The sequence below is a fragment of the Magallana gigas genome, chromosome 2 (assembly GCF_963853765.1).
Source record: "Magallana gigas chromosome 2, xbMagGiga1.1, whole genome shotgun sequence".
Classification (NCBI taxonomy): Eukaryota; Metazoa; Mollusca; class Bivalvia; order Ostreida; family Ostreidae; genus Magallana; species Magallana gigas.
Genome location: NC_088854.1, coordinates 1943962 through 1955830, shown reverse-complemented (window position 1 = coordinate 1955830; position 11869 = coordinate 1943962). Strand labels below are relative to the sequence as shown.

Below are 11869 nucleotides of genomic sequence, written 5' to 3'. Positions count from 1 at the left end.
TAGTATTGTCATGAAAGTTGTTACTTTTGGGGGGTATATAATGGGGGCGAGGGGATGAGGGAGGGGTAGAAATTGGGTGATTTATCAAGTTTAAAAAGGAAATTCACTGACTTACTATAAATTAATCTTGCTCTTGTAATCTGGTACATACTTAAATACATGCATGTATGACATGTACATTGGCATAGACACAAACATAATACACAGGCATACATAACAAAGTGTGTTTCCATAAATCAGGATTTACCAGCATATGATTTTGATTCAAGCACCCATGGGGAGGAGGGAAAGAATAGAAAAAAAAATAAATCAGGGGGTAGGGGAAAGGTACAAAAATAGAAAGCAGATGAAAGCAATTAACTATGATTCTAGCTTTTGGAAGATGTTTGACCAATAGTTATTATACTCTTGTTATTTGCAGTTTTTTAGAAGAATATATTTTTCAACATAAAGTCTGTTAATAATGGTATGTTGCAATGCCTCTACGTTTTATTGTTTAGGGAAACTAAATTTACAGGCATATATATATTGTTTTACTATCAAGATTAATAGATTTTCAAAGCGATGTATATCACTGTTCAAATATTTACCAAGTCCCAAAGTTCTTTTATGAGGTAGCATTCAGAAAATAAATGGTCTATTGTTTCTGTTAACTGTCCACAGAAAGAGCATGAAGAAAAGTTGATTAAATTGCAATTACATAAGTATCTATTTGTTGCAGAAATTATGTGAAGTAGCTGGGTTTGAAGCCATTGTAACCTAGTTTTTTTGAGTACATTTAAATGGCAAATTTTAAATTAGGTTCCATTCTTTTCTTGTAAAGCAGTATCCCTTTTCTTCCCATTTTTTCAGATGTGTGCAACTCTTTCTTTTTTTGAGATAAGTGCATTATACATTTCCTTACAGCCCTTGTTTGAGTTCATAAAAATTATTATTGTATTTGGGTATCTTAGATTATAATCCTTTCTTATATATCTGCCATCCTTCTTTTGATAACTTCTGATTGCTGAAATAAGACCTGAATATTGTAGAAAATTTAATTTTGTATTGTAAAACGTGTTAAAATCGTGAAAAGGAAGGTAACTACCATCTGCATTACATATGTCACTAATGTATCTTATCCCATTATCAAAACAATTTTTTAAAAAGAGTTTTTCTTTATCAATTTAATATGTTTTTACATTGTTTTGAAATATTTGCTTTATAAACCAGTATCCAACTTTGAAGGACATCCTTCCAGAATTTATTTCTTGTTCTATCTTTAAGAATTTTGACAAAGTGTATTCCAAAATTCATAAGTTCTGGTATAGTAACATTTAAATCAGATTCAAATAATTTCTTCCATTTTGAATCCGTGGATGATATTAGTCGTCTTGTCCAACTAGACTTGAGAGCAATCATAAAATCTGAATATTCTATCATCTTTAGACCGCCATCTTTATAATCTTGTATAACTGCAGCTTTTTTTATTTTAGAGATGATGCTGACCCATCTGATATCAAGGATGTATCATCAGCATATTGTGATATCTTATATTCTTCTCCGTCAATCTCAATTCCTTTAATATCTCTATTATTTCGGATTAAAATACCTAAAATTTCTGCGCAAAGAATAAATAAGTTTGGAGATACTGGGTCTCCTTGTCTACAGCCTCTTTGAGGGTTAAAATATTGGGAGAGTATACCATTTTGAATAACACAAGAGGATATATTCTGATAAAAACACTTGATCCACTTTTTGATTGAAACTTCAAAACTAAAGAAGGTTAAAGTTTGGAATATAAAGTCCCATGAAACTGTATCAAATGTTTTTTTCAAAATCTATTAACATCAATAGGCCTGGAATATCATTGAATTCAGTGTAACTCATAATATCATATACAATTCTAATATTTTCTCCAATAAATCTTCCTTTTAAAAAACCGGTTTGATCATCAATTATTATTGTAAGCAGATTTGTTTTTAACCTTTCTGCGATACAACCTGAAGCAATTTTGTAAATTACTGAGAGGAGTGTAATAGTTCTCCAGTTCTTTAAAAGTTGCCTATTTTTATCAGGTTTTGGTATACAAGTTATTATCCCTAATTTTTGTGTATTTGTAAAGTCTCCTTTATTGTAAGAACCATTTATTGATCTTGTTATATATTCACCTAAGTCTGCTCAGAAAAATTTGAAGAATTCTACAGTAAATCCATCTGCACCTGGGCTTTTATCATTTTTCATTTGCTTTAGAGTTTTTAAAATTTCTGCTTTGGTGACCGGACCTTCTAAATTATTTGATTCTTGATCTGTTTTTTTACTTTGTAAAGTTAAAGTTTTTCAGCTAAATTATATCTTTCTAAAGTTTCCTTTTTTGGTATAGATTTTCATAAAACAACTTTGTTTTATTTAAAACTTCTTCTTGTGATTGTATAATTTGACCATTTTCAATTTCTAGCTTTGATAATTGTTTATTGATTAAGTTGCGCGATTCTAGATTACAAAAATATCTTGTTGGTTTTTCTCCTTCTTCAATCCACTGTGCCCTTGATCTGAAATAGTTTCCTTTATATAAGTTTATGTGCTCTCAAGTTTTCAAATTCTAACTGCTTATCAGCCAATATTTGTTTGCTCGACTCATCTAAAAAAAAATTTAATCTCATCTTCAAGTTTTTTTTCTTCTTCTTTTAATTTTCTTTTTTTGTATGTGCTAAAAGAGATAGATTTCCCCCTTATTTCCATTAATAATGTATCGAAAAATAGGCTGTCAGATATTTGAAATACTATTTCTGAGTCTTTGATATTTTGAATTTCATTAATGGTATAGACAAGAGCAGCATATTGTCTTTTTATATCAATTATCAGTGTCTTTATTGTTTGTATATATTCTTTATCAGAGAGAAGAGAGTTAGTAAACTTCCAATATCCTCCGCCCTGTACAAAGTCTGCAATATAACAATGGTTTATCAGTTGTATATATATGGGATATATCACGATAGGGAAGTATAAAAAGCAAACTACCATTGGACAGACCATTGATATGCTTATCAGTAAAATTGGTTCATGAGAGTATGAGTGTACTGGGCATTGAAGAAAACACATAATCTGCGTTATGTCCCAATAGAGAACAATTTTCATGTGTGCTTGAATATACAGAACTGTATATAATGAAGTTTTTGAATGATATATCTTGTCTTGTATTCTAACCTCAAATAATTACACAGATTGAATATTGTATTTTTCACCGTTTGATGGCAGATCACTCTTACCACACTAAAAAAAACTCTAAAATAGTGCAGGGTGTAGATCCACTTTACGATGTGGATATCGACGATATTGTACGCAATATCGACATCGATTACATTCCTGATTTTTTTGTATTTGTCTATTTGATGTAAACAAATGGATATTGATTTGATATCGATACATTATTGTCAATATCAACACTCACGTAATTAAGAAAATGCACCAAACAGGAGTTGGGCTTTACAATGGTGAAATGATATCGAGATAATATCGTCAATATATCGAAGTTATTGATGTTTAGAGTACAAATTTACATTGTTTCTACAGCTAAAGTGATTGATATTGGCTAATTAATATTGATACGATATCATCTATTCAACGATATGGGTGTGAGTAAAGACACCTTACATGTAAAATGTCCCAGCTACAGTTATTGATATTCGCAAATCGATATCGATACGATATCGTTGATATCGAAACCAACGTATATATAGACAACACTGTTGCAGATAACGTTTTAATCAATGGGAATGGTTTTTGACGATGGTGAGAAGATATTGATAGGATATCTTCGATGATATTGATACCGATATTACATCGTGTTTTTGACATAACTCCAGGCAGGTAATATTTCTATATGGATTGAGAAGCATTCATGAGTATAAAGGGTATTGAGAATTTTGCCAATAAAAAGCCGTTATCCTGATAGTGTGGCGGGAAAATTTAGCGCAAGAATTAGCATTCACGAACAATAAGGTTAGGTAGTCTTCGAAGATGTCCAAGTAATCAAAAACACACCAGGAAAACAATAGTTTTATTATTGCTTTACGGTTTGTAATCATTTTGACAACAATGCAAATAAACACATGGTAAATCAACTCAAGCAATAAAGGAAAAAAAACAAATTGGATTCTATATCTTTACAACACTAGTAGTTGCTTATTAATATTTATGACATCTAAAAGGAATTAGTACGTAAAAGAAACGCAATTTTTAAGGTTTTAAAGACAAATATGCGGTGACCATGATACAACCAGATAAAGTTTTTAATTTTATATTATATATAACATAAATCAACATCCTTATCAAATGGAAAGTATTTTGGAGATAAATGCAATTTCTACTTAATTTTTTTCCGTTTACCATGTCGAGTGAATGGGAGGAGTAGATGTCAATATATTTAAAACACGTTATGTATACAACAATTTTGTGGATCGTAACATATACTGAAATATATGAATATAAATTTCCCTTTGCTTTCAATATCAATACATCAATAGCTTTATATTTCACAGAAATATTGTGGTAACGTTAACATTCAAGGAATATTGTAATATATATATCAATATACATGTAATACAAAACCCTTGCTATTTTTCATGTTATAATCCAAATGTTTGTGCATTTATAGAAAGGATAACTTTTAGTCCCTTTTATTTCAGGACAGAATGGCTTCCAATCTATAAATAAAAAGAATCAAACGTTTATGCACGTCTTCTATGATAAAATCTGGATTTAAAACCTTATAAAAAATTGTGTTTATTGGACATTATGTGGAAAATGTTTACACAGAAATTATTGTTTTCGCCCAATATAGTCATATAGAGAAACATATTTTCAAACGTAAAATTTTCAATTCTTTAAAGCTATACATTTATAATTTGCGTCAATTTTGAACAAAGGGGAAAATGTATGTGTTTGATAACTAATAAAAGTTACCTTTATGCTGTTAATTATAATGCTCAATTCGATCACGTAACAAATATATCAAATATTAAACAATAAAAAATATTTATTTTCCTGCCAGGAAAGTAATGCCTCCTCGTGAATATCAATCTATCACGTGATATCGACAGCTAAATTTAGCCTATCATACCAAAACTGGTGAAGGGTCAACATCTTCATAATTGTGATAGTTTCACAAAGGAAAGGATATTTTCAGTAAAGCATAAATTTGTCGGATATACGAGTACAAACAAAAGAAAAAAATACAAGCATGAATACTTCCTTTAAACAAGAGGCCCATGGGGCCACATCGCTCACCTGAGCAACAATGGGCGTTCAAAAGATATTGTGCCGTATGGTCCCTCGGTAGAATAACAAAAAATAAATATTGTAAAGTATTCGAATTTTACACTTATTTTTGCATACACGTAATCTTTGACATTGTACCTTCATGAAATACTATTTTTTTTTACAAAAATAAGAAAATCCTACGCAAGATATAAAACTAAACATTTGGTAGGAGTACACTGTTAAGTTGTTAACTTCCAATTCCCTATATTTTCGTTCTGCCCCCCCCCCCCCCACACACACTTTGTAAGGCGATCAAAATATATGAAAGCAGATAGGTACATTTTTTTCATCAACTACTTACAAGTTATTGTATTTTTAAAAAGAAAATATAATAGTTATTGTTTTTTATTTTAAAAATCCTACATGTATAGATGTGAAGAAGAAAATTGTACCTCAATGTGCTCAATTCCTCAAATTAAAAACATTCAAAAAATTTATTTGTCTTCTCCATTATAATTAAATGACTGTTATTTACTTCGCTTACAAACCAGGATAATTTTCCGATGTGATAACTTCTTAGGAATAGCAATAATTACTTTATCCCCGCAACAGAAATGTGTCAGAACTATGGAAACTGTTGTAAAGATGTCGTTTTTATTTACCCATGTCTGAAAAACTATCAAAATTGATGTAGATTTCACATTATTTATTGTATAAAGAGGGGGCCCCAGAGAGTAGGTATATACAGAAGACCATTCTTTATTTTGTTTGTACAAGTATTTAACATACTCTAATTCATATAGAATTTCTAATGTTCAACCAAAATTTCAGCGTCAATCGTAGAATTATAAGCAAGATACAGAGCTCACAGTTCGCCTATGTTTGAGTCATATTTTGTTCCCATGAGTTTATAACATTCAACTTAAGATTTTTAACTTGGTATTTCCTATTCAGCATTTAAAATGGAAAAAAAAGAATGGCCTAAGATTTTCAATTCTTTTATTCACTCAAGACCAGTTCACTGGTATTTGAGGTTCAAAATCAGTTTATACAAATGTACACAAACACAGTGAAGGATCACATGTACAGTAGGAGTAATAATGACGAAGAAAGGTTAAGTTTACAATACAATAAGTTGTTAAAGTTGGTTTCTGGAAGAACAGACTTTGAAAATTTTCTTAATAAATATTGACATTTTTTTTTACTTTTTTAATCTTTAGTTTTTAAGATCTGTGTACAAACATAGAATTGTGAGCAAATCTATCTATCTTGCTTATAATTCGAAGCTTAACACTTAAATATGGTTAGTAAATAGAAATTGTAAACAATTAAACACAAGAAACATGCACTATAACAAATAAAGAACACAATTTATTTTTTGTAATCATGTATATACATGTTTATTCCTACATAATTCCGTCAGCGATATCAAACTCTATTTAAACTGAATAAACTCAAGAAAATGCCGAGCATCTCAACAAAACCTACTGCATTAATCTACCATTACGCAAAAGATAAGATAATGCCGATTTACCGATAGAATGAATTGTATTTCAGTACTTTTTGATACATCAGATTTTGCCTAATTTGCGCAGGTAAACAGTTAACAGTTTGATTTACCGAAGTCTCTGTTTGATTTGATACGTAAAAATCACGAAATACAGACGATAGTTCCCAGGTTACAAAGCATAAATAATGAAAACGAAACGGAAATCAGAACAAGCTAACACCAACGTCATGTGTGAAAACTGTCAACGCATTGAAATATTTAGCCTCAATTTACTTCACAAAATCGGCACCAATATATTTTGCATGTTTCAAAAATTTCCCTTCATTCGCGAACTGTTGTACAACAAGCAAATTCATCATAGTCAGATCGACCCTTTTTCGTATAATGTCATGGCTGCTTTAAACAAAGAACCTCGTTTTAGAAGTATGGAAAACGAGTCTTGGTAAAATGGGTATGCAAACCCAGGCCGTGGCAAAATAAAAGCCGGGGCAGATCGGCAATCGTCAATTCCAAATACGCATTATTTTGCAGCAAATACAAATATACTGGTCCATCAAATATCCTGAAATTTTAATGAGACTGGCAGATCAATAACTGCGAATCTTTTGTTATGCCCAGGCCAACCAAGTCTTGTCTACCCATTTTACCGGATACCGAACCTATCGGATGCCGAACCCGAAGCTATTCAACTGATTAAAACACGCTTTTCCTTTATTATTATTTTCGTAATAACTCAGATTTGAAACAAAATTAGACCTTAATTTTTGCAATTTATATTTTCCTTCCCATAAGGATAATTTATGCTAAACTACAATGAATTGGAATCAGTAGTTCTTGAGAAGAAGATTTTTAAAAATGCACCCCCCTTTTTCTACAGTTTCAAGGTTTTCTCCGCTTTGAATATAGATCGGACTTTTATTTCTGCAATTTATATTCGCCCTCCCATAAGGATGCTTTGTGCCAAATTTGGTTGAAATTGGATAAGCGGTTTTAGAGAAGAAGTTCAAAATGTAAAAAGTTTACAGACGGACGGACAGACGGACGGACGGACAGACGGACAGACGGACAGACGGACGACGGACAAAAGGTGATCGGAAAAGCTCACTTGAGCTTTCAGCTCAGGTGAGCTAAAAAATGACGTAGACCTGTGTTTTCCCCCTATGTGCTATTTATAGACCCTATAAGTGTTAATGCAGAAGTAAGGGTATCGTGAATGACAAACGTATTTTACTCATTATACATGTATGTATTTCAAATTAACAACTATTAAACATATTAAAAATCAAGTTGGATATTTAATTAGGCAAAAAATAACGACCACCTAGTTCTCCGCGGACATGCGCAATGATGTCGGTTTGCTCTTCCTTCATCAATATTCATGAAAAGCTATATTTTCCTGGCAGGAAAATAAACAATTAAAAATCTATATCCTTGTAAAGAGATGGAATTCACCATTGTAATTTACAGATTAAGGATAACTTTTATAAGTAGACAAACACATGCGTTTTCACTGTCATTCAAAATTGACGTAAATTATAGCGTGTATAGCTTTAACAAATATTTTAGATAAGTCCGACATTCATTTCTTACATGTAATAAATAAGCAAAATAAAGGTTGTACGTTAACAGTTCTACATTTTTTGTCACTTATCAATAAACAAAAGTGACCGATTTTGACTATTTCAGATATCTTATAACGGTCAATTCTCCACTAGTGAAATGCTCCATCCACAATATCTATGGCCCCCGATTTAGACTACCTCAGATATCTTACCACGGTCAATTCTCCTCTAGTGGAATGCTCCATCCACAGCTTCCCATTTCGGTCGATATCTAGGGCGCCCGGTCTTATAATCCTGGGTTCTGTCGTCAAGAATCCTAAAAACTGTCCATATTTATCCAGTAGGTGAATCTCGTGGTTAACGTTGTCTGTGATCACTATGTTACACAAATGGTCGGTGGCCAAACAGTACGGTCGGAAAGATTTCTCGTTTTGGCCTCGGTACGAGAACTGGAAGACCCCAAACATGTCAACAACAATGACAGCATTCAGTCCGTGGTCTGTTACACAGACGTCGCCATTCCTATTGCAGCAAACAAAGCAAGGTTCCTTGTACAGTTGTTTGTCACCATTGTGCTCGATTTCCTGAACCAGTTTGTTATCATTTATGTATCGTGCTACGAAGGAACGTTGTTTGCTGAACAGACAGACCAACAAGTGACCAGATGGAGTAAATGTTAGCCCTCTTGGTTCTAAATCATCAAAGTCTAGAACATCAATCAGTAGGTGGCAGTATACGTTCCCATACTTCTTAATTGATCTGTTCACTGTGTCGCTGAAGTAGATGGCATCATTCGGAGAGATAGCCACGTACTGACTCCTGCATTCTATTTCGTTAGTCTGAACATGATAGAATTTTCCCCATTTGAACTGAAGCTGTTTAAACTGATTATTTTTCCCAACAGTGAGAACTCCGTCAGACTGTAGACATGAAAGGTCCAGTATATTTAAATTGGAACTGGAGGACTTATGTAAAGGATGTTCCAAAAGTTGGCTCCGAGATAACTGAAAATGTTTACATTTTAAAGAAAGTGGATTTTCTGTTCTTGGAATATAACTTATTTCACCAGCAATATGCAAAAGTGTCTTGAAATCAGGTACATTTGGTTGGAACGCGGGGATATTGAATTCATATAATTCAGGATAAATGGGGAAGTCCGCAAGAGAAGATTTGAAAAGCGTCATCAGATCAAAAGGGTCATTCCTCTGTAGCAATTTTGCATTGTCTTCCAATTTCTTTTCTATTTCTTCAATCCTTTGTTGAAAAACGTTCAAATCGAATTGAATTTTTTCTAATTGTTCTTTTTCATTGGCCGCCAAAGTTTCATAGTAGTGCATTACAGCGATATCTACCTGTTCGTGCAGTTTACGTCCAAATTCTTTTACATTTTCTCTTGCCTTAGTAATGTTTATGTCTAACTCTGAGCGTCTCTCATCAATAACTTCCAGTATTGTGCTGTAAAAAGGTTTAATAACATTGCGAAGTTCTTCATTTTCTATAGCAATTATCTCTGTATAAAAATCCAACATGGCCGCTGGGTCACTAAGGCCATGGTTAGAATGGTCTTCGTATCGAACGCAGTCACTACATATCGGCTTAATACAGCTTCTGCAGTAGTGTTTAAACAAGAGGGAATGCTTTGTACAGATCGAATTGTTTTTAGTTTTACATAATTCATGGTTAGTGTCCATATGATTACCAAAATGTTCCCTGCAAAGTGCGACGTCACATATTCGACACGTACACACAGAAGTTTCTTCACAGTCCTCGCATTTTAACACGAAATTTTGAGCCGTGAGCGCTGGATCCATTTCTGACTGGTGACTCTAAATCTCATATTAAAATTCAAGTTACATTATGTATCCACTCTCTACTCTCTAATATAAAACTGTTTACGAACGCCAGGGACAATTTTTATTTTTATCTTATTACCTCAACATTTGTGAAAGTTGATGAACTAATCTAACAAAATGAGATAAGATTCAGATTAGCATAACATTTAAAGTCCAATGGTCTGAGTATCATATTTATCTGTTAAAACCAGGTCATATATGCATGTTTATCCATTTAGAGAGTGAGTATTAAGTGAGATGGGGTTAACATTTAACAACTTTGTACCAGTGTAGTAGAATACCGGTATATTTTTGATGAATGATTGAACATGAAAATTGTTCATTTCTATCTGAAAATACAGATAATGAAATATCTTTTTTCTGCTCAAATGCTGAACAAGAAATGATTTGGCGCGTCTTCAATAAACATATAGTGGCAGTTAACCATTGTCTCAGCCCCTCCCTCTCCTCTTACACCATTGATCTCCCAATTCTGTACTTGTGAATCAGTTAAACTCTCTGACCATTGCTAGTATCTAGCTCATTGTCCATTGTATACTGCGGTGCAGATTGTCTCTAAAACACAACATCCAATCCAAATCCAATTCATGTCGATCTATCACACATTGGATCTATGAAGGTTGGATTTCTTAAAATAAATATCACAGAATAAACACTCAAGAGACAATATCAAAGATTTTGTTGTTTTTGTATGGTAGACAAGTCTGAATTTATTAATTAGATCGAATAGCTTATAATCAGTGAACTGCTATGCCCTGCTAGGGCAATGTGGTGAACTGCTAGGGCAAGGTTGTGAACTGCTAGGCCCTGCCAGGGCAATGTTTGGAACTGCTAGGCCCTGCCAGGGCAATGTGGTGAACTGCTGGGCCCTGCCAGGGCAATGTGGTGAACTGCTAGGGCAATGTTGTGAACTGCTGGGCCCTGCCAGGGCAATGTTGTGAACTGCTGGGCCCTGCCAAACAATGTTGTGAACTGCTAGGGCAATGTTGTGAACTGCTGGGCCCTGCCAAACAATGTTGTGAACTGCTGGGCCCTGCCAGGACAATGTTGGGAACAGCTAGGCCCTGCCAGGGCAATGTTGGGAACTGCTGGGCCCTGCCAGGGCAATGTTGTGAACTGCTTGGCCCTGCCAGGGCAATGTTGGGAACTGCTTTTTTCCTTTAATTCTGCTTAATTCTATCTCCACCTGATGGTTTGAATTTCTGTACCCAATACACTAAATCACTTAGATCCAACTCATACTTCCAGAAACTCAGTAAAGAGAGGTGTTCTTAACAGTGGGGTAGGAACTGCAGTAGGTTTTTAAAAAAAAAGTTTAATATTTCATTTGTAATAACGAGTTATAAAGTATGTCACAAAACCATAGGATGTGAGACAGAGTTTTCTCTCTTTGAATAGTAAATACTACAAGTTCATCGTTACCTTAATATAGCGAATTATTTACCTCGTTATAACGAGTTGGTTATCTCTTGTTTACGATTTTATTATCTCGTCATATTAACGAGTTAGTTTATCTGCTTATAAAGAGTTAGAACACTAGTTAATCAGTGTTTTACTTTTTAAAAATTGAGCCTGATTGACTTTCGAATATTAATTTTATATATAGAACATTCCTAACAGTTGATTCATACATCGTATATCAAATATATAATGTAAAGATTTGACATTTCTACAACAGTTGAGATTTGTTCGTCCTGAAGCGT

General features: G+C 33.2%; 1 protein-coding gene across 1 annotated transcript; it reads right to left on the bottom strand.

Moving 5' to 3' along the window:
- Positions 1-4069: 4069 nt before the first annotated feature.
- On the bottom strand, positions 4070-10337 carry LOC109621058 (uncharacterized). The gene is made up of 2 exons (XM_066074470.1): positions 8526-10337; positions 4070-4685 (listed from the first exon to the last, which is right to left on the bottom strand). The coding sequence occupies exons 1-2, from the start codon at positions 10122-10124 to the stop codon at positions 4659-4661; spliced, it is 1626 nt and encodes a 541-aa protein (XP_065930542.1). The 5' UTR covers positions 10125-10337; the 3' UTR covers positions 4070-4658.
- Between the last annotated feature and the right edge of the window lie 1532 nt (positions 10338-11869).